Source organism: Clarias gariepinus, chromosome 16 (genome assembly GCF_024256425.1).
Source record: "Clarias gariepinus isolate MV-2021 ecotype Netherlands chromosome 16, CGAR_prim_01v2, whole genome shotgun sequence".
Classification (NCBI taxonomy): Eukaryota; Metazoa; Chordata; class Actinopteri; order Siluriformes; family Clariidae; genus Clarias; species Clarias gariepinus.
The window spans coordinates 10,335,215-10,360,568 of NC_071115.1; the positions used below are offsets into that span (position 1 = coordinate 10,335,215).

Genomic DNA, 25,354 nt, shown 5'->3' on the forward strand with positions numbered 1-25,354 from the left:
TCGTTTCCATGAAAACACGTTCCGTTTAAATCTTCTAAACTCAGTATATTTCAGTAGACTTCTACGCAACTAATGAAGAGCTCCGTATTTTACAAGGTACTCTGTATTTTACCCTCCTGAACCTTAGGGTTACCAGTAACCAATTACATCCAGACCTAATTTGTGTTTAAAGCCTAAAATTAGTAAACATGACCTATATTCCTGCTCTGAAAAAGGCAAGCAAAAGTACGTCTGAAAGATGTCATTTGTAAATGCTCCACATTTTCTGGATCTCTACAAAAAATGAAAAAAAAAACAACAACTGAAAATAAAGGTGTTCTATGAAGCAAGAAACCATCGATCACGTGATATAAATACACACTCGTGAAACGCAGATGCTTCCACAGCTCCATTTTCAACACGGTAACTTCATTTAATTTTTTTTATCCTTTTAGTCATGTACAAGTAACTTGAATTATAATTGTCCATACTTACAGAAGGAACACATTTTCACCTGGTTCAAATTCTTCCTCACGAACCTATGTTGCTTGGAACGAGAGACAACTTCAACACCAGGCGTTATAACCCTAATAACATATCTACGATGTACTTTCTTCAAGACCCAGTTTGTGTTTAAGACCTGAACCTTGTCTTAAGTCCAGACTTAAATTTCCAACACAATAACTTAATTTCATTTTCACATCCCTTCAGCTACACGGGTCAAACCTGTTACATTAACAACAATAATTATACATATTTGGATATTAGATATCCTTATTTGAATAGCAAATTAAACTTTTAAACAGGAGATGAACCCTGGTAGAAACTGTGGTTGTGAAAAAGCAGAAATAGCGATGGCACTTTTTGACTAACCTGACAATTTCTCAGGTTCAGAAAATGAAGAAAACACCCATTTACAGAAAGCAAGTGGTGCTAGCGCGCTCACAGTGGAGTAATAAGTTACATTTATCTGGGCCAATGAAGCGCAAAAACCTTCTACTCTTAAACCAGACTAACGAAAGGTCAGCTTTGTTTTAAACGCTCATGCACCAGCAGTACGTCAGAAAATATCACTTTTATTCTCCATCAAAATACTAATAAAATCACACTGAAAATTAAAAAGTTAAATAAAAGGTCGGCAAAGGTGATGGTGAGGTTAAATCTCCTACTGTTTAATGAAAAGGTGATGCACCAAGGCAGGGTACAGTAAAACTACACAGGGAGGAGGGGTAGGGTAGAGGGAGAGGGCTTCAAAGTAATACTTAAAACATGTCTGTGTTCGCTTGTCCACCACGCGCACGATGGCGGTCTGACAGTCGCTGCGCAGGTGCAGGAGCTCCGCGAGAGATAAGGAGAGAAAGGGGAGGGGGATGGGGGAGGTTGTCAAGCGCATTGCTGATGTCACTTAACAGTGCAGATAAACAGGGGAAGAATCTTACTTCTCCAATAAAACAGAACCCCACCCTCCCTCCCGCTTGCATCGTCTCATCCGTTCGTTGTCCCTTTCCTGCCCGGTATTCCGTTGAAGAGCACAGATGGGAAAATTGTGACGGGGAGAAAAAAGAGGGACAGAGAGCACTGCTAGGTTCTTCACGTCCTGGGTGATCGTGCGCGCTCTCTCTCCCTCTCTCCGTTCCTGCATCCGTCTGCCTGCTGGCTTTTTGTCACATTTGTGTCTGCTGTCTTGTATTTAGTAGTGCTTTTCACCTCTCTCCCAGCAAGTGTATATATGTGTACGTGTGTGAGGTGTGTGAGAGATGATGCATCAGTATACGTGTGTGGGTGTTTCTGTGTGTGTGCGTATGCGTTTGTACGTTCATACAGCGTACAGTTCATAGATCTTCTTGGCGCAGTAGGCCAGGGCGGCGAGCGCTATCGTGTTGTGCAGTCTCTTTCTGTGCACGTCGTCGCGGCGCACCAGCACCACGGGCGTGGACGAGGTGAGCGTGTGCAGAGGCAGCCGTGCGAGCTTCCTGCTGTCATACTCCACCTGGTACTTGCAGCACGGGTCGAACTGCCAGGAGATGCCGTAAAGGGCGGCGCAGGCCAGGCTGAGGGCGCCAGCGGGCAGAGCTACGTAGCGAGAATAATCAGGGGGCAGTGCCAGCGGTGTAAAAAGACACGCAGCGCCCGCTAAAACAGCTGTCTTGTGCAGGCAGTTCCCCACGGCCACCCAGCGCGCCGTCTCGTCTCCGATGCGTGTCGGCTCGATGACGATGTAGGGATACTGTGCCTCTAGCGCCTGCTCGAGCTCGTACTCAAACTGCTCCTGTGCATTCTCACCATTGTAGATTTCGTGCACGATGTAACACTCGCCCGCCGCCGCCATCACTCCCCTAAAGACAAGAAAAGAAGTCAGCAAATCAAGCAATGGTTCTTAAAACACCAAATCCATATATATATATATTTTATATTATTGAATAAAGACATTCACAGTATTTCCTAGAGTTTCTACGCTCGGCTTTGTTAATACTTTTAAAACAAATAATTAACTATCATTAATAGTTAATTACGACTAACGGAAATGCACTAGTTAACACCATCGAGGGTTTGAGTTTTTCCTGGTCTGTGTACTTTGAATTTGCATGGTGGGTTTCCTCTAGTACAGTGGAACCTTGGATTATGAGCATAATTCATTCCAAAAGTGGGCTCATATTTCAAAACACTCATAAACCAAAGCAAATTTCCCCATAAGAAATAACAGAAACTCGAATTATTCGTTCCACAAAAAATTCACATAAAATAATTAACACAAAATATAAGTAAAAATAAAACAAATTAACCTGCACTTTACTTTAAATTTTTTTTTTTATTAATCCTGACAGATAAGTGTGTGTTTGTGCGCGCAGGCACTGTTTGTGTGTGTATGTGTGTGAAGTAAGAGGAGGAATCAGCCTTCCCCTTCTCATCTTACACAGTAAACCTTTCTCCTCTCTCATTTGAATTTCACACAAGCACACACACATTAACGGAAAGACTGTTTTGTCAGAAAAATTAGCAAAGAACATCGCTAATGTCACTCGCATGAGCGCATACTAACGGAATCACTGTGCGCGCCCCGTAATGGATTTGCACCGTTTGTTGCATCCCACCTCAAGCTTCAAGCCCAAGGGCCCCCACGACCTGAACAGAATAAGTAGTATGGAAACCGATTTAACGTATGAATAACTGAAAATTTCTGGTTAAACATTTAGGCTGAAAGTCATACTTGGCCATTTTCACGGGATGCACATGATTGAGCTTGAGTGCCGATAATGTGAAGCTCTCATTTATTTTAAGATTAAGATAAAGGTTCTGTTATTCGTTATGTACCTTACAGCACTGTGAAATATGTCTTTCCCCATATATTCCACTTAGGAAACTGGGGTCAGACTCAGGGCCTTGCTCAAGGGCTCAAAAGTAGTAGTTTGGCGGTGCTGGGGCTCGAACCCACAAACTTTCCGATCAGTAACCTATGTAACTGCCATTAGAAATGATTACAAAAATAAATAAAGATCATAAAAACACTAAAATCTCAAATCTTTATTATTATCATTCTTAGTCTCATTATTGCTTTGGAGTTTGTCCTAAAAGCTGTAATTCTGATATGGCTGTGTTTTTGTATCCTTCCAAAAATGGCACGGGTTAATCATTTTAAGTGCTTTCACTTGATAAACATAAACAGTGCACACCAAAACATTATATTTCTAATTATTAGATGATATCTAGGTTAAGAAAATGAAAATGTGTGTGTGTGTTTTTTATTACTTTACTAAGAGGTAAGTTTGGTTTATGAGACTTTGGAAAAAAAAAATCCCTTTTCTTTCAACCTTGTGACTTCTTGTGCTAGTTTGAGCAAAATTATTAGTTTATTTAGAAATAATACAGTTTGACGTTTAATTTGTTTTCTACAAGTCACTAACTAGCCAGGTTACATGACTTGGTTGGCAGTGACTGCTAAACTAGCTGACAGTTTAATAACTTGTATCCTGAATTGCTTTGCTAGCTAACACAGGGGGCACATTTCTGATTAATAAAACTAGTCTTGTCGATTTAAACTGACTTATAAGCACATTCTAGTTTCACTGCATTGTTAGTTTATTTTACAACGTAACAAACATTTTAGTCTGTTTAACGCTTTCGAGCTAGCTAGCTAGTTATTGAGCAAAGAAGCCAAGAAAAACATCACATGAGGCAAACAATGTTTTGACACTTCCCTGTGCCGTTTCAAACACCATACAGCTCGGTAGTGTAAAGATAAACGCACAGACTGGTGGCTCAACACGAACACGGGGGGTTTTATTAATTAACGTGGTTTTGAGATAATGTTTTATTCTTAACTGACCTCTCCCTGTTGACTGGGACACCGCGCCTCCTTCCGAACGACGCCATCTTGGACAACTAGCGCGTTGCCGCTGACGTAAAAAAATGTACAGTGGTGCATCATGGGTAGCGTAGTTTTCGCAATTAGGGTTATACTTGGATATGAAAGCCAAAAGACTACACTACCCGCGAGGCGACTGGCTAACGAAGCGCCTACCGCTTCTATTTGCCTGAAGATATTAATATCGCAAAAAAAAAAAGTCAATTTAGAGGTCAGGTGTGTGACATATACGGAACAGAGTGTGCTGAAATTATTAATAAATTCCTATTTAACGCATAAGCGCACACATCGAACGCAAGGACAATACCGTTTATGTGTTTTTATATTTATATAAAACCGTTGCACAATAGGCTCTGCACCGGCAATCTTGATTTGCCTTAACGTGACTGCAGTATAGCTCATTAGGTCTTGCTCAGACTTACCCATACTGTGTCCTTCCCACGCTTCAGCACTGAGGTCCGAACCCGTCGGCTGTCGCGCGAGCTGGCACGCGCACGCGAGAGGAGGCGATATAAGCAGAGCTAGTGCTCTGTGCACGGCCGCACGTGCAACCTTCCGCTCACTGTCTCCCCCTGTAGCAGCGCACTGCACACGGCCCGAGTCTCGTACACTTGCCTCTGGTTTAGCATCGCGCGCTCGAGCGTTATGGGAAACGTGCCAAATGGGTCAAAAGTGAGAAACGCTTACTTAGCTCCCATCAAGTTTAATACACAAATGAATACAACCAGACTAGCGGAAGTACCCGTCGTTGGCGGGAAAACAATTTTTAGAAATGGGTAAAAGTTTAAGGCTAAAATTAAGTGGATCAGGTTCAATGTAATCAGTAATTTTATTATTAATTCAGGTTGAAGCCCACATACATGTCTGTCTGTCTCTCTGTATAGCAGAACCCTCTGCCTAACTTATTAATACAAAAAAAAAAAAACATTCTGTAACGTTAAGTATTTTAGTAAGTTGCACTTCTTTCGTCGTTAGCCGAATACACTCTCTGTTTGGTAATCAGACCGTTAATCACAGATGAGAAACCGAAAAAGTAGATTGGATGAAGATTAAGTTTTGTCTTAAAACAACTCCATCCATCCATCCAACCCTCTACACAGGATCTTCTGTAGTCTAACTAGGGATCGTGGAGGCCACTGGTGACCATTGTATGTATTTCTATTTTTACAACCGTGGTAGGACCTCCAGTCAACATTCACACACTACAGGCAATCAGGCGATTTGAAAACCCCAATTAGCCTAATCTGCATGTTTCTGGACTGTGGGAGGAAATCAGAGAACCGAAAGGAACCTCACCAAGCAACCCCACCAGGGAGAACATGCAAACTCCATGCACACAGACCTGACACAGATATCAAACCCAGGACCTGCAGGGGCACGGCTAACCACAGTGCTAACCACTAAGCCACCATGCACATCACTTCAGCGCTGTTATTTCAGTGGTGAAAATATGAAGTAATCCCAGTTAAAACATTCAGTTTAGCTTTTCTAATTAATATCTATTGGTGCAGGTGTTTGTGTGTTCATAACTTTACTTCTACTCAACATTTTGATTTTATTCTCTGGCGCAGGTTAACTTCGGATTGAATGCAAAGGACTGCTATAAAAGGGTGATCTTGCATGACAATGCACGTCCGCACTTTTCTGACCACACTGTCAACACTCTGCAAGAAATTTATTTTGAGGTGTTAAAGCATCCTCCCTAACACTATAAATAATTTTAAACATTTGGAGACATCATTTAAGGATGTTAAGCCATTCGGAAACATGATTCGAAACAAAACCACCCTTCAAGGTTGAAGTGACTTGTGCTAGGTAGACCACTTAGAGACAAACCAACAAAACTCAAGATGTTATCTGAGGACAGGTATGTTCTGAGGCAGTTTGAGACATTATTTAAGAAAGCTAGCCTGTTATTTCATGGAGCAAAACCTTCTTGAGACATGATCTGAGACAGCAGCATCTGTCAGAAACTTGATATGTGGGAGCCAGACCTTTAAGAGCAGCGGTGTCCAGAAATCTTCTCCAGAAAGGGCCTGTGAGTTTGCACGTTTTTATTCCAGCCAAGAATAAGCTGAAGGAGTGATCTCTTCTTGGTTAAAATGTAAACTTGTGCTTGCACAGACCCTGTCTGGAAAAGATTGGACATCACTGTCTTAGAGACATGATTTGGGTCTGCTGAATGTTTCATGCAATTATTTTAATATTACTAGACATCTTAAGGCAGGCAGCAAGACCACTGAGAGACTTCATTTCAAGCAATTAGACTTCTTAGAGACATGAATTCAGACAGAACACTCAGAAATACAGTATTATATAAGGCAAATGAAGATGTCTGAAATGTTATTTCAAGCACATATTTGTTTAATTACAATAGGTCTTGTCGGTTATAAAATTTCCTGTTCTGCACACCGACCTGGAAGTTTGTCACCCGGAATAAGAGTACAATGTAAGTAATCGGGGGCCAAATTCCACAACTTCCGTGATAGACACAGTCAGTGTACAGAGCAGGAAAAGTTATAACGACCGAGTCCTAATTTAATGCACTTAATTTTGAATTAAGACAGACTTAGAAAAATCTAAACTATTCCTTTAAGATCACTTTCTACATTACACATTCATAAGTCGTGTTGATCTGTGGGTAGTCATATGGTAAGATTGTGGTTTACCAGTGTGTCATGGTTACCAGTAGTGATTGGCAGCTTGCCGGCATGGGCTACAAACCTCTTTTGTGCATGATCATAGGCAGATGTAGAAGCTCCATGTCATGTTTTTTTATGGTATGTCTGGGAAAGTGAACTTAAATATGTTTGTTGATAACTGTGATGCATTGTGTGTATGTGTTAAAATCAGCAAGTTAATGAAGAATGGAATTAATGGTTTTGAGTCAAGTCATTGACCACTGCATTTCGCTAATGACATCAGAGCGTGTTTATGGCAAATCACAATTATAAAACAAGCAATAATTAGCAAAAAAATCACTAAAGTAGGAACCAGCATTTAAGAGAATTATTTCCAAGTTGCCATTGTATGTGAGCAGGTTACAAGAGGCCGTTGGCATGGCATGTCCATTTGGCAAAATACGTTTAAAAAATGTTGTCTAGCCCAGTGTCGTGGTCTGCGTAGGAGAAATACCCCTTCAAACATCTGGAAAGAGACAGTGGTCTATTGTGAAGACAATAAAATGCACAATGTATGGTAATGATGTCAGATAAGACACAATGTACTGCCTATGAAAAGTTTCTGGTGTGAATAACAAACCTTTAGCAAAAATAAAAAACTGATTGTTAAGCAAAAAAGACTGGAGATACATAGCACTACTGGCCTTTGGTTACATTCCTGATTCCAGTCATTACACTGGATGTGTCTGAAACAAAGACTTTGAAAGCCTTGCTTTTGGGCGAAAATCCTTAATCACTCTTTACTAGATCACCAGTGCTGCTGCTGAGTACAGCGAGTGCACTCAGTGACCCTGTTACCGGGTTAATTGACATTTGCAGATCCTCCTTCTCTTTCATCATAATTGAGTTTCTGTTCAGGATAGCCCATGCATCACATCTGTGGTTCGTCGGTGTCTAAAATTATCTACGAACATATATTTGCATAGAATAAAACAATAAAAATAAGGAATTTTGTTGATCAGGTGATTTTTTTTTTACATGATCACCACAATACCAACCTGTACATACCTAATAACTACATATACAAAGTTGAGAATAATAAGTATGTTCTTACAAGCTGATTGAGAAAATCTACTTATGGGGTATACATGATTCTGGCAAAAAGTCTTGTTCTTCCCCAATATATGACATATGCACATCTGAAACAGGACAAAATAATTTTTTTTTTATTTTAGATAAACACATTTCCTGAAATAGGGAAATGACTTGAGCAACATTTATGTCGGGAAAGAAATGACACAGTAGGCAGAGGACAAATCTATCAAAGTGTGAAAACATGAATTCTGCTTCATTTTTAATTTAAAACGTCTAGATCACTCAGTAGGGATGTGAGGCAACTAGAGCTCTTATAATGATTTCACACAGCTTGACCCTGCAGATATGACTGGTATCAAATATACCTCCAAGAGACTATACAGCTCAGTAATATCAGTACAACACAAAACATAAAAGCCAGTATTTAGTAGTTTTCCCTTAGTGTCACCTTGTGCTGAGTGTCTAGCAACAGGATGTTGGTGGCAGATACTTTATGTGCTGTGGGTTGCGGGGTGAGGCCTCCATGGTTGTCTGCTTGGGCCCATGCATGGCAGGTTGTGGTGCACTCTGGTGTGCTGGTGCTTTTCTATCCTAGCCAAAGTCGGCTTTTTTGTGGGATTGGACCAGACAGGCTAGGTTTTTGCTATAGCCTTGGGTGACCATGATCCTGTCATCAGTATTCTTGTATATAATTTATAATCAGTATTAATGTTATGATTGATCGGTATAGATTTAAAGCAGCTTAAGGCAGCTTACAGTAAGTGTGGAAAATATTATCTGGTCTTTTTCTGTCTATTTTCAACTGCCCCGTTTCAGTAAACCTGTATCCAGTGTAGCCTCAGATTTTTTCCCCCAGATCTGATGTTTGAAGTAATATAGCTAAAAAAAGCTTTAGGTTAAAACGGTGTGCCACATGATTGGCTGATTGAACAATTGCATGAATGAGCATGTGATCCTAAAAACTTGGCTTAATGCACTTGTGTACAGTATTTAATATTATAAGATTCAGGGCCGGAGGGGGACTCATTTTCAGAGTTTCAAGCCTTAGACCGGCCCAATTTAGTTCAGGACTGATTATATTAAAATATTGTCATTTCCAATTCAGTGCAAATACAGTAGCTTAAGTGTTGCTTCACAGTGAAGATTTATTTGAACAGTTAACACAATGTAATGTTTAACAGTATCAGAATCTATTTTCTGTAAGAATTAGTGCTCATAAATATCCAAACCTTGAAATGAAAAAATATCAAATAAATACAAATATATATTAAGCTTTATGTATAAAATAAAGATTAAAATAAAATTTATTAAACTTTCTAATGAAATTTTATTGTCTATTAAAAAAACAGCTGCTTTATAACTTTAAAGGGTAAATATAGATGTTATGTTATCATTTTTATAAAAAATATTTAATGTTCTCATATTTATGAAAAATATAAATATATTATATAAATATAAATAAAAGTATATTTACTATCTTTTAATAAAAACATAATAGGTCACTAGTAACACTTGAGCATAGAATGTTGTTATATTTAAACTAATGTCATCATGTTTGCTTATTTACAGACTGTGGTACAACAGCTTACCTGTGTTTTCCACATTGAGAGCATCAGTCTCTTGCATGAAATTAAAAAAATGGTCATATTTCTTTCTGATCAAGCTAAGTCAGATTTATTAATGTAGTGAATCATCTGTCATTATTATCCCAGTACATTTTTCATTGAGCAAGTGTAATATTCATTAATATCAATATAAATAATTCTTATTGTTATATTCACTCAATAACAATTCTACCTGCCCATTCTAGTGTGTTGGGCTCATGACGGGTGCTTGGTAACGTTACGGGGCCTGGCTCTTCACTGTTAGCAGCAAACTGGACTGGAGGCTGCTGCTGCTGAAGAGCTACAGTACAAGAAAAAGTTTGATACATAAAAATGAACGGTGGTTTGAACTGCTCCTAACTAGCTTAACGTTAACTTACTGGCCGTTTCATCGTCTTTGTGTTGTTGTACTCTCCCTGCCGCTGGTTTTAACGAAAAATATACTCAGCTTAGTATATTTGGCCGCGTCAGTTTCTAAAGCTTTCTTTTTTTTAATTCTGGCCTTTTCAGCGCCACCTTTGCGCGTTTTATTATCCATTTTTCATCTCTCGCCTATCTCTTAACAACTGATTGAGCTGTCGGGGGAGTCAAATGATAATTACGTCATCATTAACCTGCAGGCTGCATTCTGCTCATAGGGCTGCAAGAACATAAATAAAAAAAGTGGAGCTGCAGTAAAATAATGAATAAAAAGAGTAAGACTATGGTAAAAAAAAAAATAAATAAATAAATAAAAAGTGCGACTGCTGTGAGTGCAGGTAGCTGAGGACACCGGCCCTCGCGGCCAAAAAACGGACCAGCCCACCAGGAATTCTCCCGGTCCTTCAGATTAGCCAATCCGGGCCTGATAAGATTATTAAATAGGCCTTAAGACGTTAATAAAGTTCTTAAATAATAAAGTAAATAACAAGGACAGAAAAATGACTTGACACATCTACTTTTATTTTAAAACTTGAATGTTAATATAGAGTACATGAACGTGTAAAAAAAATTATGAACGTCAGGCCTCGATTACCTGTGTAAATCAATCTTGTAACAGTCACTGCAGACTATGCCAAGCCTCTGAATATTCACAGAGCATGACCTTGATATTGATTCTCAATAAAATGTCAGATGTTGCTACAGATGTTACAGTATAAGGGCAGACTGTGCCGCTGTAGTTTGAGCACCTTACTTACCCTGTTTTTTGGCGACCTTCACGGACACCATGTTTAATAAGGCCATGGGATAGGTAGGTATTTGAACAACACATATAGACATTTACCCTACACACACTCCGACTTTGACGAACACAGAGAGATGACGTATCTCAAACAATGGTTCTGTTATGCAAACACACATTGCACACTCCCTGTCCAGAAGGGCAGTGTTGACTTGTCAATCCTGAGAACATCTGCCCCACAGTGGATGGTGGTGCAAAAGGGAAACTCCATACCGGCCCTGGTTTCCATATGGTTATAAATACACACTTATACACACACACACACAATACATCGCTGTTGCAGTGGTCTATGCTAACTTCCAATCAAATGAGTGTTTTTTTGCATGCGTGTGTTTTGAGCACCACTTGGACTTTAAAGCGTTAAGCTAAAAAGGCTAATAAAGTAACAAAAATTGTGTTATTTTGTTTCATTTTTTTTCCATGGATGGTATGCATGGAACCCTGTTTGGGCATGTGGGCACGTGGATCCCAAAAGTCATTAGTGCTGTAAAAACAGGCCCACTTGTTTACAAAGCACACGTCTGTCCTCCCTCTTATGTGGAACACATGGCCCAAACGTCAGAGATACGTCCGCAGCGTTGTCTGTACAGTTGCTGATAATTTCTATCTTGTCAGCTCCAAACATTCACTCTCTCTCTCACTCTCTCTCTCTTTCCCTCTGTCTTACATACACACAGTCTCTTGCTCACTGAAGACCAGTTCCCTTCAACCCCCCACCCACCCCCAGGAGTTCAAAGGCCCTGTCCACCCAGTCAGCATCAGGAGTCTTATTACTGTCCTGTTGGCAACTCTCTCAGTGGATGATGTGTTCCAGGTAGTGAGGGTGAGGGTTTTCTTTCACATACTTTTGAATGTACCAGCAGGTCAAGTGAGCCCTGAGGTCTTCTTCAACCACAAAATCCATTGCTGCCTAAAAGGAAAAAAATATATCTCACAATAAAATATCCACATGTAAAAAATGCAGCATTATATGGGTTGACCCATAACCTACGGCATCTGCAAACACACACAAAAAAAAACACATTCTGCTTTCTTTTGCCTGTCACTGCGTCGCTCATTACACACACATTCATCAAACAAGCAGACAGATTTTTTTTTTACTGGCTCACATTTTCCCCTAAATGATATCCGTAGAAAACTCAGATGATAAACAAACAAGCAAAAAAAAAGATAGAAATGTTAGGTGTAGGATGATTTGAGGAGGTTTGCCCAAAAGATGATGGTGGTTTAGATTTTCTTTTTTACTGGGTGGGTGCGAGTGATTGAATTGCGCATCAGCTTGGCTCTCTAATTAGGTTGGGTTAGGTGCGGCTATGTGGGGAAACAACAACAGCAACAAACAAAAAAAGTACGCATTATTAGCAGTACAATTTGCACATGTGCAGTGAAGCTAGGAGGAACTGTACATCATTAAAAATATAATAGCTAACCACTTGGTAGATAGTTAAAGTATTTAGGATATAGAAAAATGGAAGTATATTTGGTTTACAATTATAACAATTACATTTATTAATCAATATTTAATATGAATTAGTAAATGTAATTATCATTATTGTAAACAAAATATACTTCCATTTTTCTATATCCTAAATACAAAAATAAATTACCCTCTTTGTTTCAATGTTTAGTTTTATATAGATAAAAATACACATTGTTTGTATTTAGAAATAAAACGTCTTTTTAGATATAAGTTTTCTTAAACAAATAAATGTGAAAGATTCTCAGAAAAAAAAGTAATGACTTTGTGAAGGCTGTGTAGAAAAACAAATCGTGACTAGAGTGAGCCAAAAAATATTATTTTTCTACATTTTCTACATTTTATTTATTTGATAATTTTTAAATCCTGAATTTTTCATTCAAATTTCTGTTTATAAAGCTTTTAATTATATAAACTCTAAAATTAACATTAAATAAATACTACTACTAATAATAATAATAAAAAAAACATTTCCAAAATACAAACACTATCATAGACTCTATTCTCCATCATGGTAGCAAATTTTGCTGACTCATGATCGTCATTAAATGGAAAAAACGCTAACCAGCACAACACAGGAAATGAGGAGGTAAGGCCAAACAAAAGCCTTTACACTTAAGCATATAGCAAACAGTGCACCAAGCTTTTAATAAATTACTCACAAATGCAGCCGCCCTCCTAACTTACATAAGATAATGATGTAATGAATAAACGGGACAGGACATACTGTTACAGGAAGATAATCTGCTTGTTCGTCACCGAGAAACCAAAAAAGTTCTCTATACTGAAAACCTTCCTCTTTCTGAAAATTGAAAGGAACATATTAAACATTTCTGAACTAATATAAACCTATAAACTGGCCTGCACACGAGACGTTCTACCTAGAACCACAATTTCACTAACGCTGTGGTACAGAACTGTTTCTGAATCAGGCAGTAATGGATTGTAGCATGTACACATCAATTCTCATTATAGCTGATTTGCTAACAAACACATGCACTGATACATATATAAATTTGATTCATTCAATCAATTTAAATAGCTTGTACATATATAGCTAGAACCACATATAGCTAGAACCATACTGGTTCACTCTGAAATAGATGGAACAGTCTAATACTCAACCTTGGCCAGGTGTTTGGCGATTCCTCGCCCCCTGTAAGCATCGGGAACCTCAGTGTGTTGCAGATCCACCGTCTTCTTCCCCACATATTCATACAGCAGAACAGCTCTATCATAAGAACCTAGCACACAGAAAAAAAATATGATGTTTTAGGATATTAGATATTAAGATTTTAAGATATGAATAATGAGTAAAAATATCAACATATCCATTTATTTTGTTGATCTTCGTATTTGTAATATGTCAGCATAACATAATATATTACATTAACAATATTTTTTTAGAATGTGTAATAATACACAGAATAAGTAACACTAAAAAAAGTCGCACACTTCATGGTTTCATTGACCACCTTTAGCATTGATTATGGTGTACAGTTCGGTGGTGAATTTATGTGTGAAAAAACTTTTTCACAATTTGTGTCCTGGATTATACCCGTGCCATCAGGGAAGAAATCAAAAAGTATATATATGTAATAACCTGGTCATTTAATATATTCAGGTCATTAGCTGACTTAGTTTTATTGTCACATAACATTGTTGAGTCTAAACCCGACTAACTGAAGCAACCTTAGATCATAACACTGCGTCCACAGGCTTGTACAATGGACACTATGATGACGGGTCACTTCGTACACCTCCATTCTAACCCTCCTGTGGGGTCATCACAAAATGAAAACTTATAGTCACAGATATGGTGAGGTTCTCTGGGAAGAAATATTTATTTAAACTGATAGCAGGAGTCTAAGTTTTTAATCACCATGGGAATGCCATAAGGAGAAAGCTGCATAAAGACAGAGAGACAGACAGAGAGAGAAAGGGAGAGAGAGGGAGAGAGAGAGAAAATAACTGTTAATACCTGCTAAAGTATTAACAATTACTTTAGTAAAGACAAGAACAAAGACATTCCAAAGCATTATATACAGTATATAGATGGACAGACCAATGTATCTTATTAATCTTCAAGGTGAAATATGTAAATCTAAAAAAGTTTAAACATATTAATTAACAAATTGGTAGCAAGTCCCTAAAAAAAGTTTGGGATGTGGAAAAATAATCACAAAGGAGTCCCTTCCTGAAAGTGATTGTTTTCCATGTCCCAAAGTGATTTATTCCACAGTGACTTGCCAACTTTTTTGTCCTAAATGCCTTAAGGACAAAGCTGTGGAGAGAGATAGATAGGAGAGACAGATAGAGAGAAAGAACAACTGTAAATATCTGCTAAAGCGAGTGACAAAAAGAACCAAGTTGTCTATGGATTTCCATGGTGGAATGTGGGCACATAAAAAGATGTATTGGCTGATAAATTGTTGGCAAGTTGCTGCAGTATAAGTGAAATAAAACACTTTGGAACGTGGAAAAATAATCAACAAGGAGTCAGTGTGACATCAATAATAAGGATTTTCCCTTCCTGAAAGTGATTGTTTTCCACACCGCAAAGTGATTTATTCCGCAGCAACTTGCCAACTTTTTTGTCCTACAGAGTGAGAGAGAGAAAGAGAGAGAGAGAGAAAACAATGTTTGATATCTGCTAAAGTAAGTGACAAAATGAACCAAGTTGTCTACGAATTTCCATTGTGGAATGTGGGCACATAAAAAGATATATTGGTTGATAAATTGTTGGCAAGTCGCTGAGGTATGAGTGGAATAAAACACTTTGGGACGTGGGAAATAATCACTTTCAACAAGGGAAAATCCTGGTTATTAATGTCACACTGACACATTGTTTATTATTTTTCCACGTCCCAAAGTGTTTTATTTCACTTATACTGCAGCGATTTGCCAATAATTTGTGAATCAATATATTTTTACATTTTTTTATTTATCTACATATTTTACCTCGGAGATCAAGAAGATACATTAATCTATAAATATATAGACCATCTCTCTCTCTCACTTATTTTTATATATATAAAATGTTGAAAGTGGAAAATTAATAATTAAAAGAAAGGTAAAACCCCCTTAATCATTAACGTCACACTGATTCCTTGTTGATTGTTTTTCTGTAACAGCACACCATTATGTGTTTTATTTCTCGACATGAACACATTTGGCAGCAAACCAAGTTCAAGGACACCTATGAAGATGCCAGAGAACAGAAACTCAGATGAACTGGAAACGTTGTGCGACAAGACAACAACTGTTGGACAACTCGAGCAATGTTCCAGTGGCCCTATGACTTCAAACGACCACAAGGACATCCCCGGACCGCTGGCAGAAAACAAAGGGAGAAGTGATTTGGGGGAGAAAAATAGTATTAACTAGCAAGAAATCGCAAACTCTATAGAGGGAGTCTGAAGAACCTGCTCCACCATAATGGCAGAGGCACCGGGTCTTTAAGTCGCAATAAATTTTTTTACAGACCTTTCTTTCTTTCTTTTTAGCTTTTAATATTTGTTTAATTGATCTTATCAGATTGAATCAGATTCAATTCGTACCAAGACATTTCTTTGTATTTCACTTTAGGTTTTATTGTTGTTAACTGTTATTATTTTACGTTGTTGTGTTTTTACATTGTTTATTACTTTAACGTCTATTTTATATTTACAATATACGATGTACACCATTGTACTTTGGACAACACTTTACAAATAAAATTGACCTTGACGATTTTTAACTGTCCGAGATTTGTTTAACTTTTGTATTTATTCACTTTATTTTCTGGAGTGGATGCAAACTTTTGCAATGGCACAAATTCACATCATCGCTGTGTTATAAGGTAACAGGCGAGCAGGTATCTCATTTAACTGGAATAAAAAACTTTGCATTAACTCCATTGCAGGCATGTTTGAAGGAAAGGAAAACACACACACAGATTAATCCTGAGGCACTTAAACTGATCAAGAGCCTTCTATCACCTTGACTGTTACAAATGCAAATGTTGGTGTGAGTAGAAATCTATGTGCACTGTGAATGAAACTGTACCATAAAGTGTGTATAAACACCACATAAAGGATAGAACTAAAAATAGCTCTCTGGCTTGTTTTCCGCTGATAAAATCTGTTATTGATGGAACAGGAAGTCAGACGAGAACTGGCTTGTCTGGCTGCTGAAGCAATAAATAAAATATGTTTTTTTTTTCTTTCTTAATGTTAAAGACCAAGTAACAGAAGGAACTGAACAATAACAACAAAGCCTGTACAATGAACTTGGATTTGTTGTATTAAACCTTTGGATGAGTTGCTGGTTAATGTGTGTGGGTGTGGGTGTGTGGGGGGGATTATTAATAATAACAACAATAATAATAATAACAACAATAATAAAAACATTACTAGCTAGCTAAGCTAAACGACAAGAGCTGGAAAGACTTGTTTTTACGACATGAGTTTTAAGGACACTCGACAGATTAACACCTCACCGTTTCCACTACTTACAACTCTAGAGGGGAAAAAAACAAAAACAAAAGTTAACCCGACAGACATTCTCATGCTAGTAAGAGAGCTAACGGGCTAACTAGCAGAGCAGGCTAACCCGTGTCACTGAGGCTTTTTTTTCCGAAAACAAAGGTAACGAGCAGTAGGCTCGCGCGCGTCGAACGCCGAAAATGTCACGTTACCGTTGAAACGGATGCTGAACTGGCGTCGTCTTTTGTCGTGTTCAACGCGAATGGGGCTGTTGATCTCGATGACATTCATCTGAGCAGCCTGGGCCATGATGTCTCAGAGAGCGCTGCGGGTCAGTGTGCCACGACTGATCTGAAATCTCCCAGAAGCGCAGTCATAGCCAAGGCAGCGCGAGGCGAACATCAAGCGAAAAACACTCCATCCAAGGAAATCAGCTGTAAGGTCACGTGTCGCCTCTCGACCAATCGGGAGCAGCGGGCAATGTTTTGAAGCGCGGCCTCGTGGTTGCGCGTACAGCGCGTCACCGCCAGGGTGCGCCCAAACACTCTTGCTCTGCGTATTCCACAGACCACCTTTTATTTTCTTAACTCTTGTTATTAGTAGTATTAATTTATTCCCTTAGTTTACTCTTTCATTCCAATCCCTGTGTAAACAATAAATCTAAGCTGTAATTAGTCAGAGTATGCTTATGTCCATAGCAATGTCAGCTAAAATTATATTTGCTTGTTGTCACATGTGGCACTAAAATTCATTTATTATAGACTTTGAGTATCTGGGCAGGCATTGGTGGCTCACCTGCCACCTGGGTTTGATTTCCAGCCACTGGATGCAGTGCCAGTCCTGAGCCTGAATAAAATGGAATTGTTGCGTCAGAACAGCATAAAACCTGCGCCAAATTATTGTTCAGATCAAATGGTCCGCTGTGGCGACGCATCGACAGGAGCAGCCAAAAGACCAACAACAATTATTCATTTACTAAAGACAATACAACTATTCTATTGGCATGGTGGCACTGAGTGGCTGATCAGCAGGTTGTTGGGTCTAGCCCCAGCTCCACCAGGTTGCCATTGTAGGTTCCTTGACCCTATCTGCTTCAGGGGTTCTGATGCCAGCTTTGTTGGAATGAGAAAGAATTTCACTGTACAGTAACACATGTGACAAATAAAGGTGTAACTAATATTAAGCTGTCTATAAATCTATACATGTTGTTAGTCTTTCAGCTACTTCTGTAGAGGGGTCGCCAAAGCAGTCAAACTAAACCACACAAAAACTTGGCACAGGTATTACGCCGGAGGCCTCTCCCAGGTGCTCCCTTATGCAACCCTCCTATTATATTCGGCTTTGGGAACGGCATTGCATCTAGTGGCGGGGGTTTGTGCATTGGGTGGGAATTGAACCCAAACCTTCCGCATTATAGGTGAGAAACCTACCATTGAGTCACCAGTGCTCCATCTTTGGCCAGTGTAGCAGGTGTCCCTCACCATGTAACACTTGGCAGTGACATTGAATGTAACAGTATGCAGTGACATCAACTTTTATGTCTACTGTGAGGTAATAATATATCTGCTAAACCGTTGGAGCAGATAGAGGAGCGGCAGTCAGTTGATTGCACACTTTATTTTTTGATGCTGCAGTGACAGTGATAGTCAGTGTCAAATTATGTAGGATCAGTATGAGGATAATTTTAAATTCACCTTAGAATAAGTAACCTCTAGTACACCATAAGGCCAAACATTTATATACACCTAGCAATTGAATTTATGTGTGAGATTTTCTCAAACAGTTGAAAGCACATGATTCTATAGATTGTCTTTGTACACTGTAGCATCACATTCTCCCTTCACTGGAATTCAAAGAATCTGTACCAGTATATAGATAAAGGGAGTATAATAGGTTGCTAGGTTGATGAAACGTTGCTTATACCGTACATTCAAGCGGATATTGTATATATAGTTTCTCAAAATCTAGTGAAAAGGCTGCAGGAGTGAAAAAGTAGATGGTTATAACAGCAAAGGGTACAAGATCTGGAATGGAATGGGATGCTTAAAAAAAAGAGATAGTGTGTATGATAATAGGTTGCTTATCCTGTATACCCAAGTCACAGAGATTTTTATTTCTATATTATTTTCTGATTGTTTCACTCTCAAGCTAAACATTGACGTCATGTCAAGACCATCTTGTACTGAGTGACTATGGTTTGGATTTAACCTCAATTAAAGTGAACTGTCTTGACAACTCGTAATCATACACTCCTCTTTGACCCCGCTGTGAAAAACATAGGGCTACATTTGAATTGGTGAAATTTATTATTTTCAATTATTGTTTATACTTTTTTAATAGCTTCAAATAAGAAATCAATATTGCTGTCTAAGGAATTTTATGTGGACTAGTTCAATGACATACAGTAGCTCTGGTGTACAGTCATGTTGGAACAGGAACTGGCCGTCCCCAAACTGTTCTCACAAAGTTGGAAGCATGAAATTGTCTTGAATGTCTTGGCTGAAGCATTAAGAGTTCCTTTCACTGGAAATAAGGGGCTGAGCTCAGCTCCTGAAAAACAACCCCACACCAGTTCCAACATGACTGCACACCAGTGCACAAAGCAAGGTTGGGATGAATTAGAGCTGAGACTGTGAGCCAGGCCTTCTTGTCCAGCATCAGTGTCTGACCTCACAAATGCGCTCACACATGACGATACCAGGTGCTCCCAGGCCAGACAAGAGATAGAATCTTCCCATCTAGTCCTGGGTCTACTCCGGGGCCATCTTCTTATTAAATATGCCTGAAACACCTCCGTAGGTAGGTGTCTTAGACACATGCTTATCAGCTGCTCCAACCACCTCAACTGGCTCCTTTCGATGTGGAGGAGCAGCGGCAGTCAAACCCATTTCCCACAGTACTGTATTTTTATTCAATACTTATATAGTTTATTAGGAAGTAGACTGTGCATGATTTAAGACCTGTATAATGGTCAAATCTGCATTCTTCTTCAGCAGCTGGCTCATCTCTTGATCAGTGGCACTGTCAAACCAGGAACAGTGGGTATGAGGCAAAAAATCGTCCATCCATTACAGGGCACTGCACACGCACACACACTTACAGGGTTTATGGGTGTATGTCCATCCACATCCAACAAGTTTTTATAGGTAGGAGAAACCTGAAAATCCCAGGAGAAAACCACACAAAGCCTGGGAGGACTTGCAAAAGTCCTTATAGACAGTAACCTAAACTGGAGCACAACTGCGCTACTTCACTCTTGCAGGTTTTAACTTCCAATATCTTTTTTTTTCGCTTTCTCCTATTTACGTTAACTGTAGTGTATGTATGTGAATCTACTGTAACAGATGAGATTTTTTTTGAGAACATAACAGTAGATGTAGAAACTTCAAACTTTAACAGATTTTCAGATTTGTTTCTTTTTGTCGATTTATCATCTTTAATCATGACATTTCTTGAGCTTGAAGATGATCTTGTGAGAACAAGCCATTAAAAAAATTTGATCCTCTTTTTGACAGGCAGACATTAACTGTTCTTTTTTTTTTTTTTTTTACTTTTTGGTTGTGTAAACTAAATTTAAAACCTCTGCCCATCACAGCCTCAGTATCTAGTATTTATAGTGTATCATGAATATGGAGATGGAAATGAATATAACTTAGTGTTTAGCTATTTTTCCATTAACCTATAATTTTGAGTTCTTCCACCTTCTTCACCCCATCATTCAGATTTTTTTTAGTAACCACTGTATCCTGGCAGGTATATATAAAGAATAAGACTCCATGCCAGTCCAGCGCAGGACAACGCAGTCACACATTCACATTCAAAGTGGAAAGATTTTTTGGAAAGAGGGGGGAAAATTGGAGGTAACTCACCCATTTATACGGAAGGAAATATAAACCTCACAAAAAAAAAAAAAAAAAAAAAAAACCCAATGCTATCTTCTGCACCACTCCAGTATCCCTTTTAAACAAACCTTTTGGTAAGGCAAAGCAGTCAAGCACCTCAGATTAATATCGACTCAAAGAACACAATTTTTTTCTAATACTTCTTGATTTACATCAATAATATTATGCACATTGCACAGAATAGCAAACAGTTTTTTTTTCTGGCCTCTACGCCAGATGACATGCTGTTATGCAACTAGAAAATAATACAATGTAGTGAAGATATCTTTAATATTACTTAAATTTTCATTTAAAATATACTCATTAAAAATAACTCATTTGTTTTCACTTACAGTACAATAAATTTAACTCCCACAATCTCGTTGTCAAGGAAAATAAATGTCGAGAGGAACATGTTGCTGGACTTTCAGCTGCCGGACTATCCTATCTGCACAACAACTTGGCCCAGGTTTTACGCCGGATGCCCTTTCTGATGGAAGGCAACATACCAGAATATACAGTATATACTAGAATAAAATAGTATAATTAGGAACCTCTGCTGGTTGTTTCAGTTTGGTCCTCCAGGAAGAACTTTAAATGTTCTACGTAAATGTTCTATGTTTTCTATTAAAAGAGTGTTTATATAAACTAACGCAAACTTCTATAAGAGAGAAAAATAGGTTCTAAGATATTTCATGTAGACCATCAATTCTCTCAATGTTTGTCTATTTGTACAGAAGTATATCAATGTTGACAAAGTGAAACAGCAGCTTACACTAACACTCGCTATTAATTTATTTATGTTCCTGTTGTTGTATTTGAGTCATGTTTTAACTCTGCACTTCCATGACATTCCTGAGTTTGTTAATGATATCCACTCCGTTGCTCCAAGGCACCACTGTTGCTTTGAACTCTCCGGGTTTGGCTTCGTGCATCTCCTGGATCAGCCTGTGCATGGGGAAGTCACGCCGAGGAAATGCCACATCACCTGGTGCCAGTGTGAGCGACGGGCAGAAGTCATTCGCACCGTCACCAACATACAGCACCTTTTGGTATGGCCTGCCTCCTCTTTCGTGCACCCTTTGAGCCGTGTATCGTCTCACGATTTCGGCCTTGCACATGTTCCCCGGACACCGCTGGCAGTTGTGGGAATGGAAGGGACGGAGCTGAAGCTGTCCATTTTCATCGAAATGGGCTGGGTTTGTGAAGATGCGCATGAAGAGCGAGCGAAAGCCGAGGCTCTGGAACCACGTTTCGATGAACACTGTGTTGGCATCTGAAACACAAATGACCTCGAATTCATGTGGTGGGCATGACATCAGGAACTGCATCAAGGCAGGGATACCCGGGCATGGGGGAAGGCGCTCTATGGTGTTACGGATGGTTGGCGGATTGACCCCTTGTTCAGCGAGGTAGGTCAATACTCTCTGCATGTACTCATTGTACTTGCCCGGCCTGTACGTGTCTTTAAGCCAGGAGGGCAGAGAACCACCGGGAGCCACTGTAACCATGGCCTCATCGCTGCACTCATCCACAAGGGTCTCGTCAAAATCAAAAAAGATAAGAAAGCGCCGGTTATTTGGAGGCAGTGCTTGTGCTCTGTTGCTGTGCAAGTGGGTCTCTTCCAAGACACCCGGAGGATGTGGTGGGTTAAAACAGCAGTTGAAGACCGAGTCCCGCATTGTTAGCACCAACTTTAATAGCTGTCTTTTTATTTCTGAGGACAAACACAAATAACACAAATAAAATAAAAGATATAATTAACTACAATAACAATTGTGTATTGTTGAATTAGAATGTAGAATTAGAAGCATGTATACAGAACTTTGTAGTTAAATCTTCAAAAAGTCTGTGGGCTTTTCTTCCCTGCATAATTTTTTCAACTGCATAATTTCTTGATTGTTTTTTTTTTGATCACTTTAACATGAATAGGAAAAAATAAGATAAAAAAAAATTAGGTAAATACAACTATTATACTAATAAATGCATACATTTTAGAAGTATAATATTCTAAACAAAGGTATAGCTACATCATTTCTGGATTTCTGTATTATTTGCAAGTTTCTTAAAAAAGAAAAAAAAAACGGACTATATTGATTTCGGTGAATTTCCTGAATCCATTACACAGTTACAATGGAAATGAGCTCCAACCAGCCAGGTTATGCAATATGTGAAAACAAAAATGCAAAAATATTACTATTATATCATTTGAAAAATTACTGTCATTACAAAACATCAACAAAATGGAGAACTGAGGAAAAAATCAAATGAAGCAACATCATGTGAAACTGCATTGTATGTTAAAAGAGAAGATTTTAACACTTATTTATGACAAACATTTAGAAAATTACATATAACACAGTCTAAGCTCTATATCAGAAACACACACACACATATATATATATATATATATATATATATATATATATATATATATACACACACACACACACACACACACACACACACAAGATTAAACCTTTCATTCTGATGAATGCAGTTTTTTTTTTCAGTTTTGAATACTTTCCCACTAACTGACTGTTTAATAATGCTAATTAAAGCAATTACATAATTGTTTAAATCTAATAAAGAGTTAAATGATGCCTCGTTACGAAAAACAACTGTTTTTATTCTAACTTGGCACATTATATTAATCCCAGTAAATTAGCTGTTACTATGGAAACGACAAGGCAGCCTGAAGCAGCACAAATATAAACCGCGCAGCTGGAACTTCTGCCACTTTTCTAGAAACTTAATAATTAATAAAAACAAATTTTAGAATTTTAATTAATGCATAATGTTTTATACAAACTACATGACCTTCAGCGAAAGAACTAGGGCTGTGTCCTAAAGCATACTGTACTGAAAAGCGAGTTTAAACAGCTCGCATTTTTGTTGTGCGCTAAATTTTAATTTGTTTCAAATCCGTAGTTGACGACGAACGTAAAAAAAAAAAAACATACCTGAAGAATGTAAAAATACAGATACTGTGTGGGGATTGTTGTCTGTTTTCAGATTCCGTATAGCTGTCTGAATGAAGCGCGCGCCTCTGTGCGCTCGAACATCCTCGCGCAGCTGCACGCGCTTTATGAGTTCAGCCAGGCAGCTCCGCCCCCTGAGCACTGATCCACACTAATCAACAGACATGATGTGAGAACTGAATGTTAAGCGCACTTGCCTAAAAATAAGCTTAAACATAACAGCAAGTAACGATGAGCGGGCCCAAGTACCTGCGCCATCGCCGCCCGGGCGCACCAGAAAGACAGTGGGCACGGTGGGCGCGTGCGTTTAAAGGGGAAATACCACTACCATTATGACATCATTTTAGAACTCTATGCTGCCTTGGCGCATTATATTACACCCAGTAAATTAGCTGTTACTATGGAAACGAAAAGACAGCCTAGGAGCATTAATATAAACTGTGCAGCTGTACCATCTGTTGTGAATATTAATAAACAAATTATTGTTGATTGCACAAACCCCAAAGCCCAGCCACAGAATGCAGTGGCGATCCCAAGCACAGATCAAATGTGAGGGTTGCATCAGGAAGGGTGTCCAGTGGAAAAACCTTTGCCAAGTTGTTGTGCAGATTGGATGATCCGCTGTGGCGACCTCTCGACGGGAGCAGGCAAAAGACCAACAGTATGCTGCCTTGAAATGTGAAATGAAGCAGTTGGTAGAAAGCCACAGCTTTCAAAGGAAATAACAAGAAAAGACACTTGGATTCATAGTTATGGGAATTTTTGTCATTGGGGTTTTCTGATCATTTGATGGTGTTATGTAATTTTTCATTGCCAATATGGTTTGATGGCGATTGAATAAATGAGCTATGCAGCAAAACTTCATGTTCAGGGCCCAGCCTCTCAGTTGTTCTAACAGCGGGAGATTATAACCTATGTGCTGATTTTCATGAACTTTTAAGCATGTTAAGCCCCAGATGCTGGAACAACAAACACCACACTATGATGTAATTTAACAGAAAGTCAATACTATTGTGACATATAATCTATGTAATTATACGTATATAACTAAGAAAGTTATTAGCCACTTTTTGGGATAAGTTAAAGGCCTCGCCACAGAGAAACCACTTGAGATATCAAAAATCCCTAATAATTTATTGAGATTACATTGGCCTGGTTTGGTGACAATCATGTGCATCAATGCACATAATCTGTTCCTGCCACCCAAAAATATTACCAATGTTTTAAATTACTAATGTAAAAAATGCACAGAAATATTACGTCGCTTTTGAACGCAACAAAAATATATAGTCATAGATATACAAAAAGTGATTCAAGGAAGGAACACAGATGAACCGGTGACAGGGTCATGGGCGGCCAATGCACACTGATGCACATGTGGGGAGCAAGGGCTGGCTTATGTAGTCCAATCCAATAAAAGAGCTAATGTAGCTCTAACTGCTGAAGAAATAAATTCTGGTTCCGATAGAAAGTGTTCAGAACACAGTGCATTGCAGCTTGTCATGTATGGGGCTGTATAGTGGCAGACCAGTCAGGATGCCCATGCTGAGCCATGCCCACCACCAAAAGCACCTATGCTGGGTGAAATCAAAAAAGGTGTCTGCTAAATGATTTTTCTGCTGTTTCCTTTAACATCATGTGAATGGCTGGGTGAATGGGTGTTTG

The 25,354-nt window shown here is 38.7% G+C and overlaps 2 protein-coding genes across 4 annotated transcripts; both read right to left on the reverse strand.

Moving 5' to 3' along the window:
- Window positions 1–1,130: 1,130 nt before the first annotated feature.
- Window positions 1,131–17,255, reverse strand: LOC128544753 (transmembrane protein 11, mitochondrial). Of its 2 annotated transcripts, XM_053515010.1 has the most exons (4): window positions 17,040–17,255; window positions 13,487–13,605; window positions 11,730–11,794; window positions 1,131–2,315 (listed from the first exon to the last, which is right to left on the reverse strand). In XM_053515010.1, exons 1-4 carry the CDS (start codon window positions 17,134–17,136, stop codon window positions 1,796–1,798), a joined length of 801 nt encoding a protein of 266 aa, XP_053370985.1. In that variant the 5' UTR covers window positions 17,137–17,255; the 3' UTR covers window positions 1,131–1,795. The 2 variants fall into 2 exon arrangements, with proteins under 2 accessions (XP_053370985.1, XP_053370984.1); XM_053515009.1 differs by lacking the exons at window positions 11,730–11,794; window positions 13,487–13,605; window positions 17,040–17,255 and adding an exon at window positions 4,304–4,384.
- A 3,727-nt stretch (window positions 17,256–20,982) lies between these two features.
- On the reverse strand, window positions 20,983–23,851 carry phospho1 (phosphoethanolamine/phosphocholine phosphatase 1). Of its 2 annotated transcripts, none has more exons than XM_053514879.1 (2): window positions 23,672–23,851; window positions 20,983–22,425 (listed from the first exon to the last, which is right to left on the reverse strand). In XM_053514879.1, the coding sequence occupies exon 2, from the start codon at window positions 22,388–22,390 to the stop codon at window positions 21,539–21,541; it is 852 nt and encodes a 283-aa protein (XP_053370854.1). In that variant the 5' UTR covers window positions 22,391–22,425; window positions 23,672–23,851; the 3' UTR covers window positions 20,983–21,538. The 2 variants fall into 2 exon arrangements, with proteins under 2 accessions (XP_053370854.1, XP_053370855.1); XM_053514880.1 differs by lacking the exon at window positions 23,672–23,851 and adding an exon at window positions 22,534–22,600.
- Window positions 23,852–25,354: the final 1,503 nt, after the last annotated feature.

Excerpts from the sequence above, each read along its gene's own strand:
- phospho1 (XM_053514879.1), bottom strand. The coding sequence starts at position 22,390 with ATGCGGGACTCGGTCTTCAACTGCTGTTTTAACCCACCACATCCTCCG.
- LOC128544753 (XM_053515010.1), bottom strand. The coding sequence starts at position 17,136 with ATGGCCCAGGCTGCTCAGATGAATGTCATCGAGATCAACAGCCCCATT. Across the intron at positions 11,795-13,486 it reads TCGCCAAACACCTGGCCAAG|GCAGCAATGGATTTTGTGGT; the intron begins GTTGAGTATTAG and ends TTTTCCTTTTAG. Across the intron at positions 2,316-11,729 it reads ACCTGCTGGTACATTCAAAA|GGGAGTGATGGCGGCGGCGG; the intron begins GTATGTGAAAGA and ends TCTTGTCTTTAG.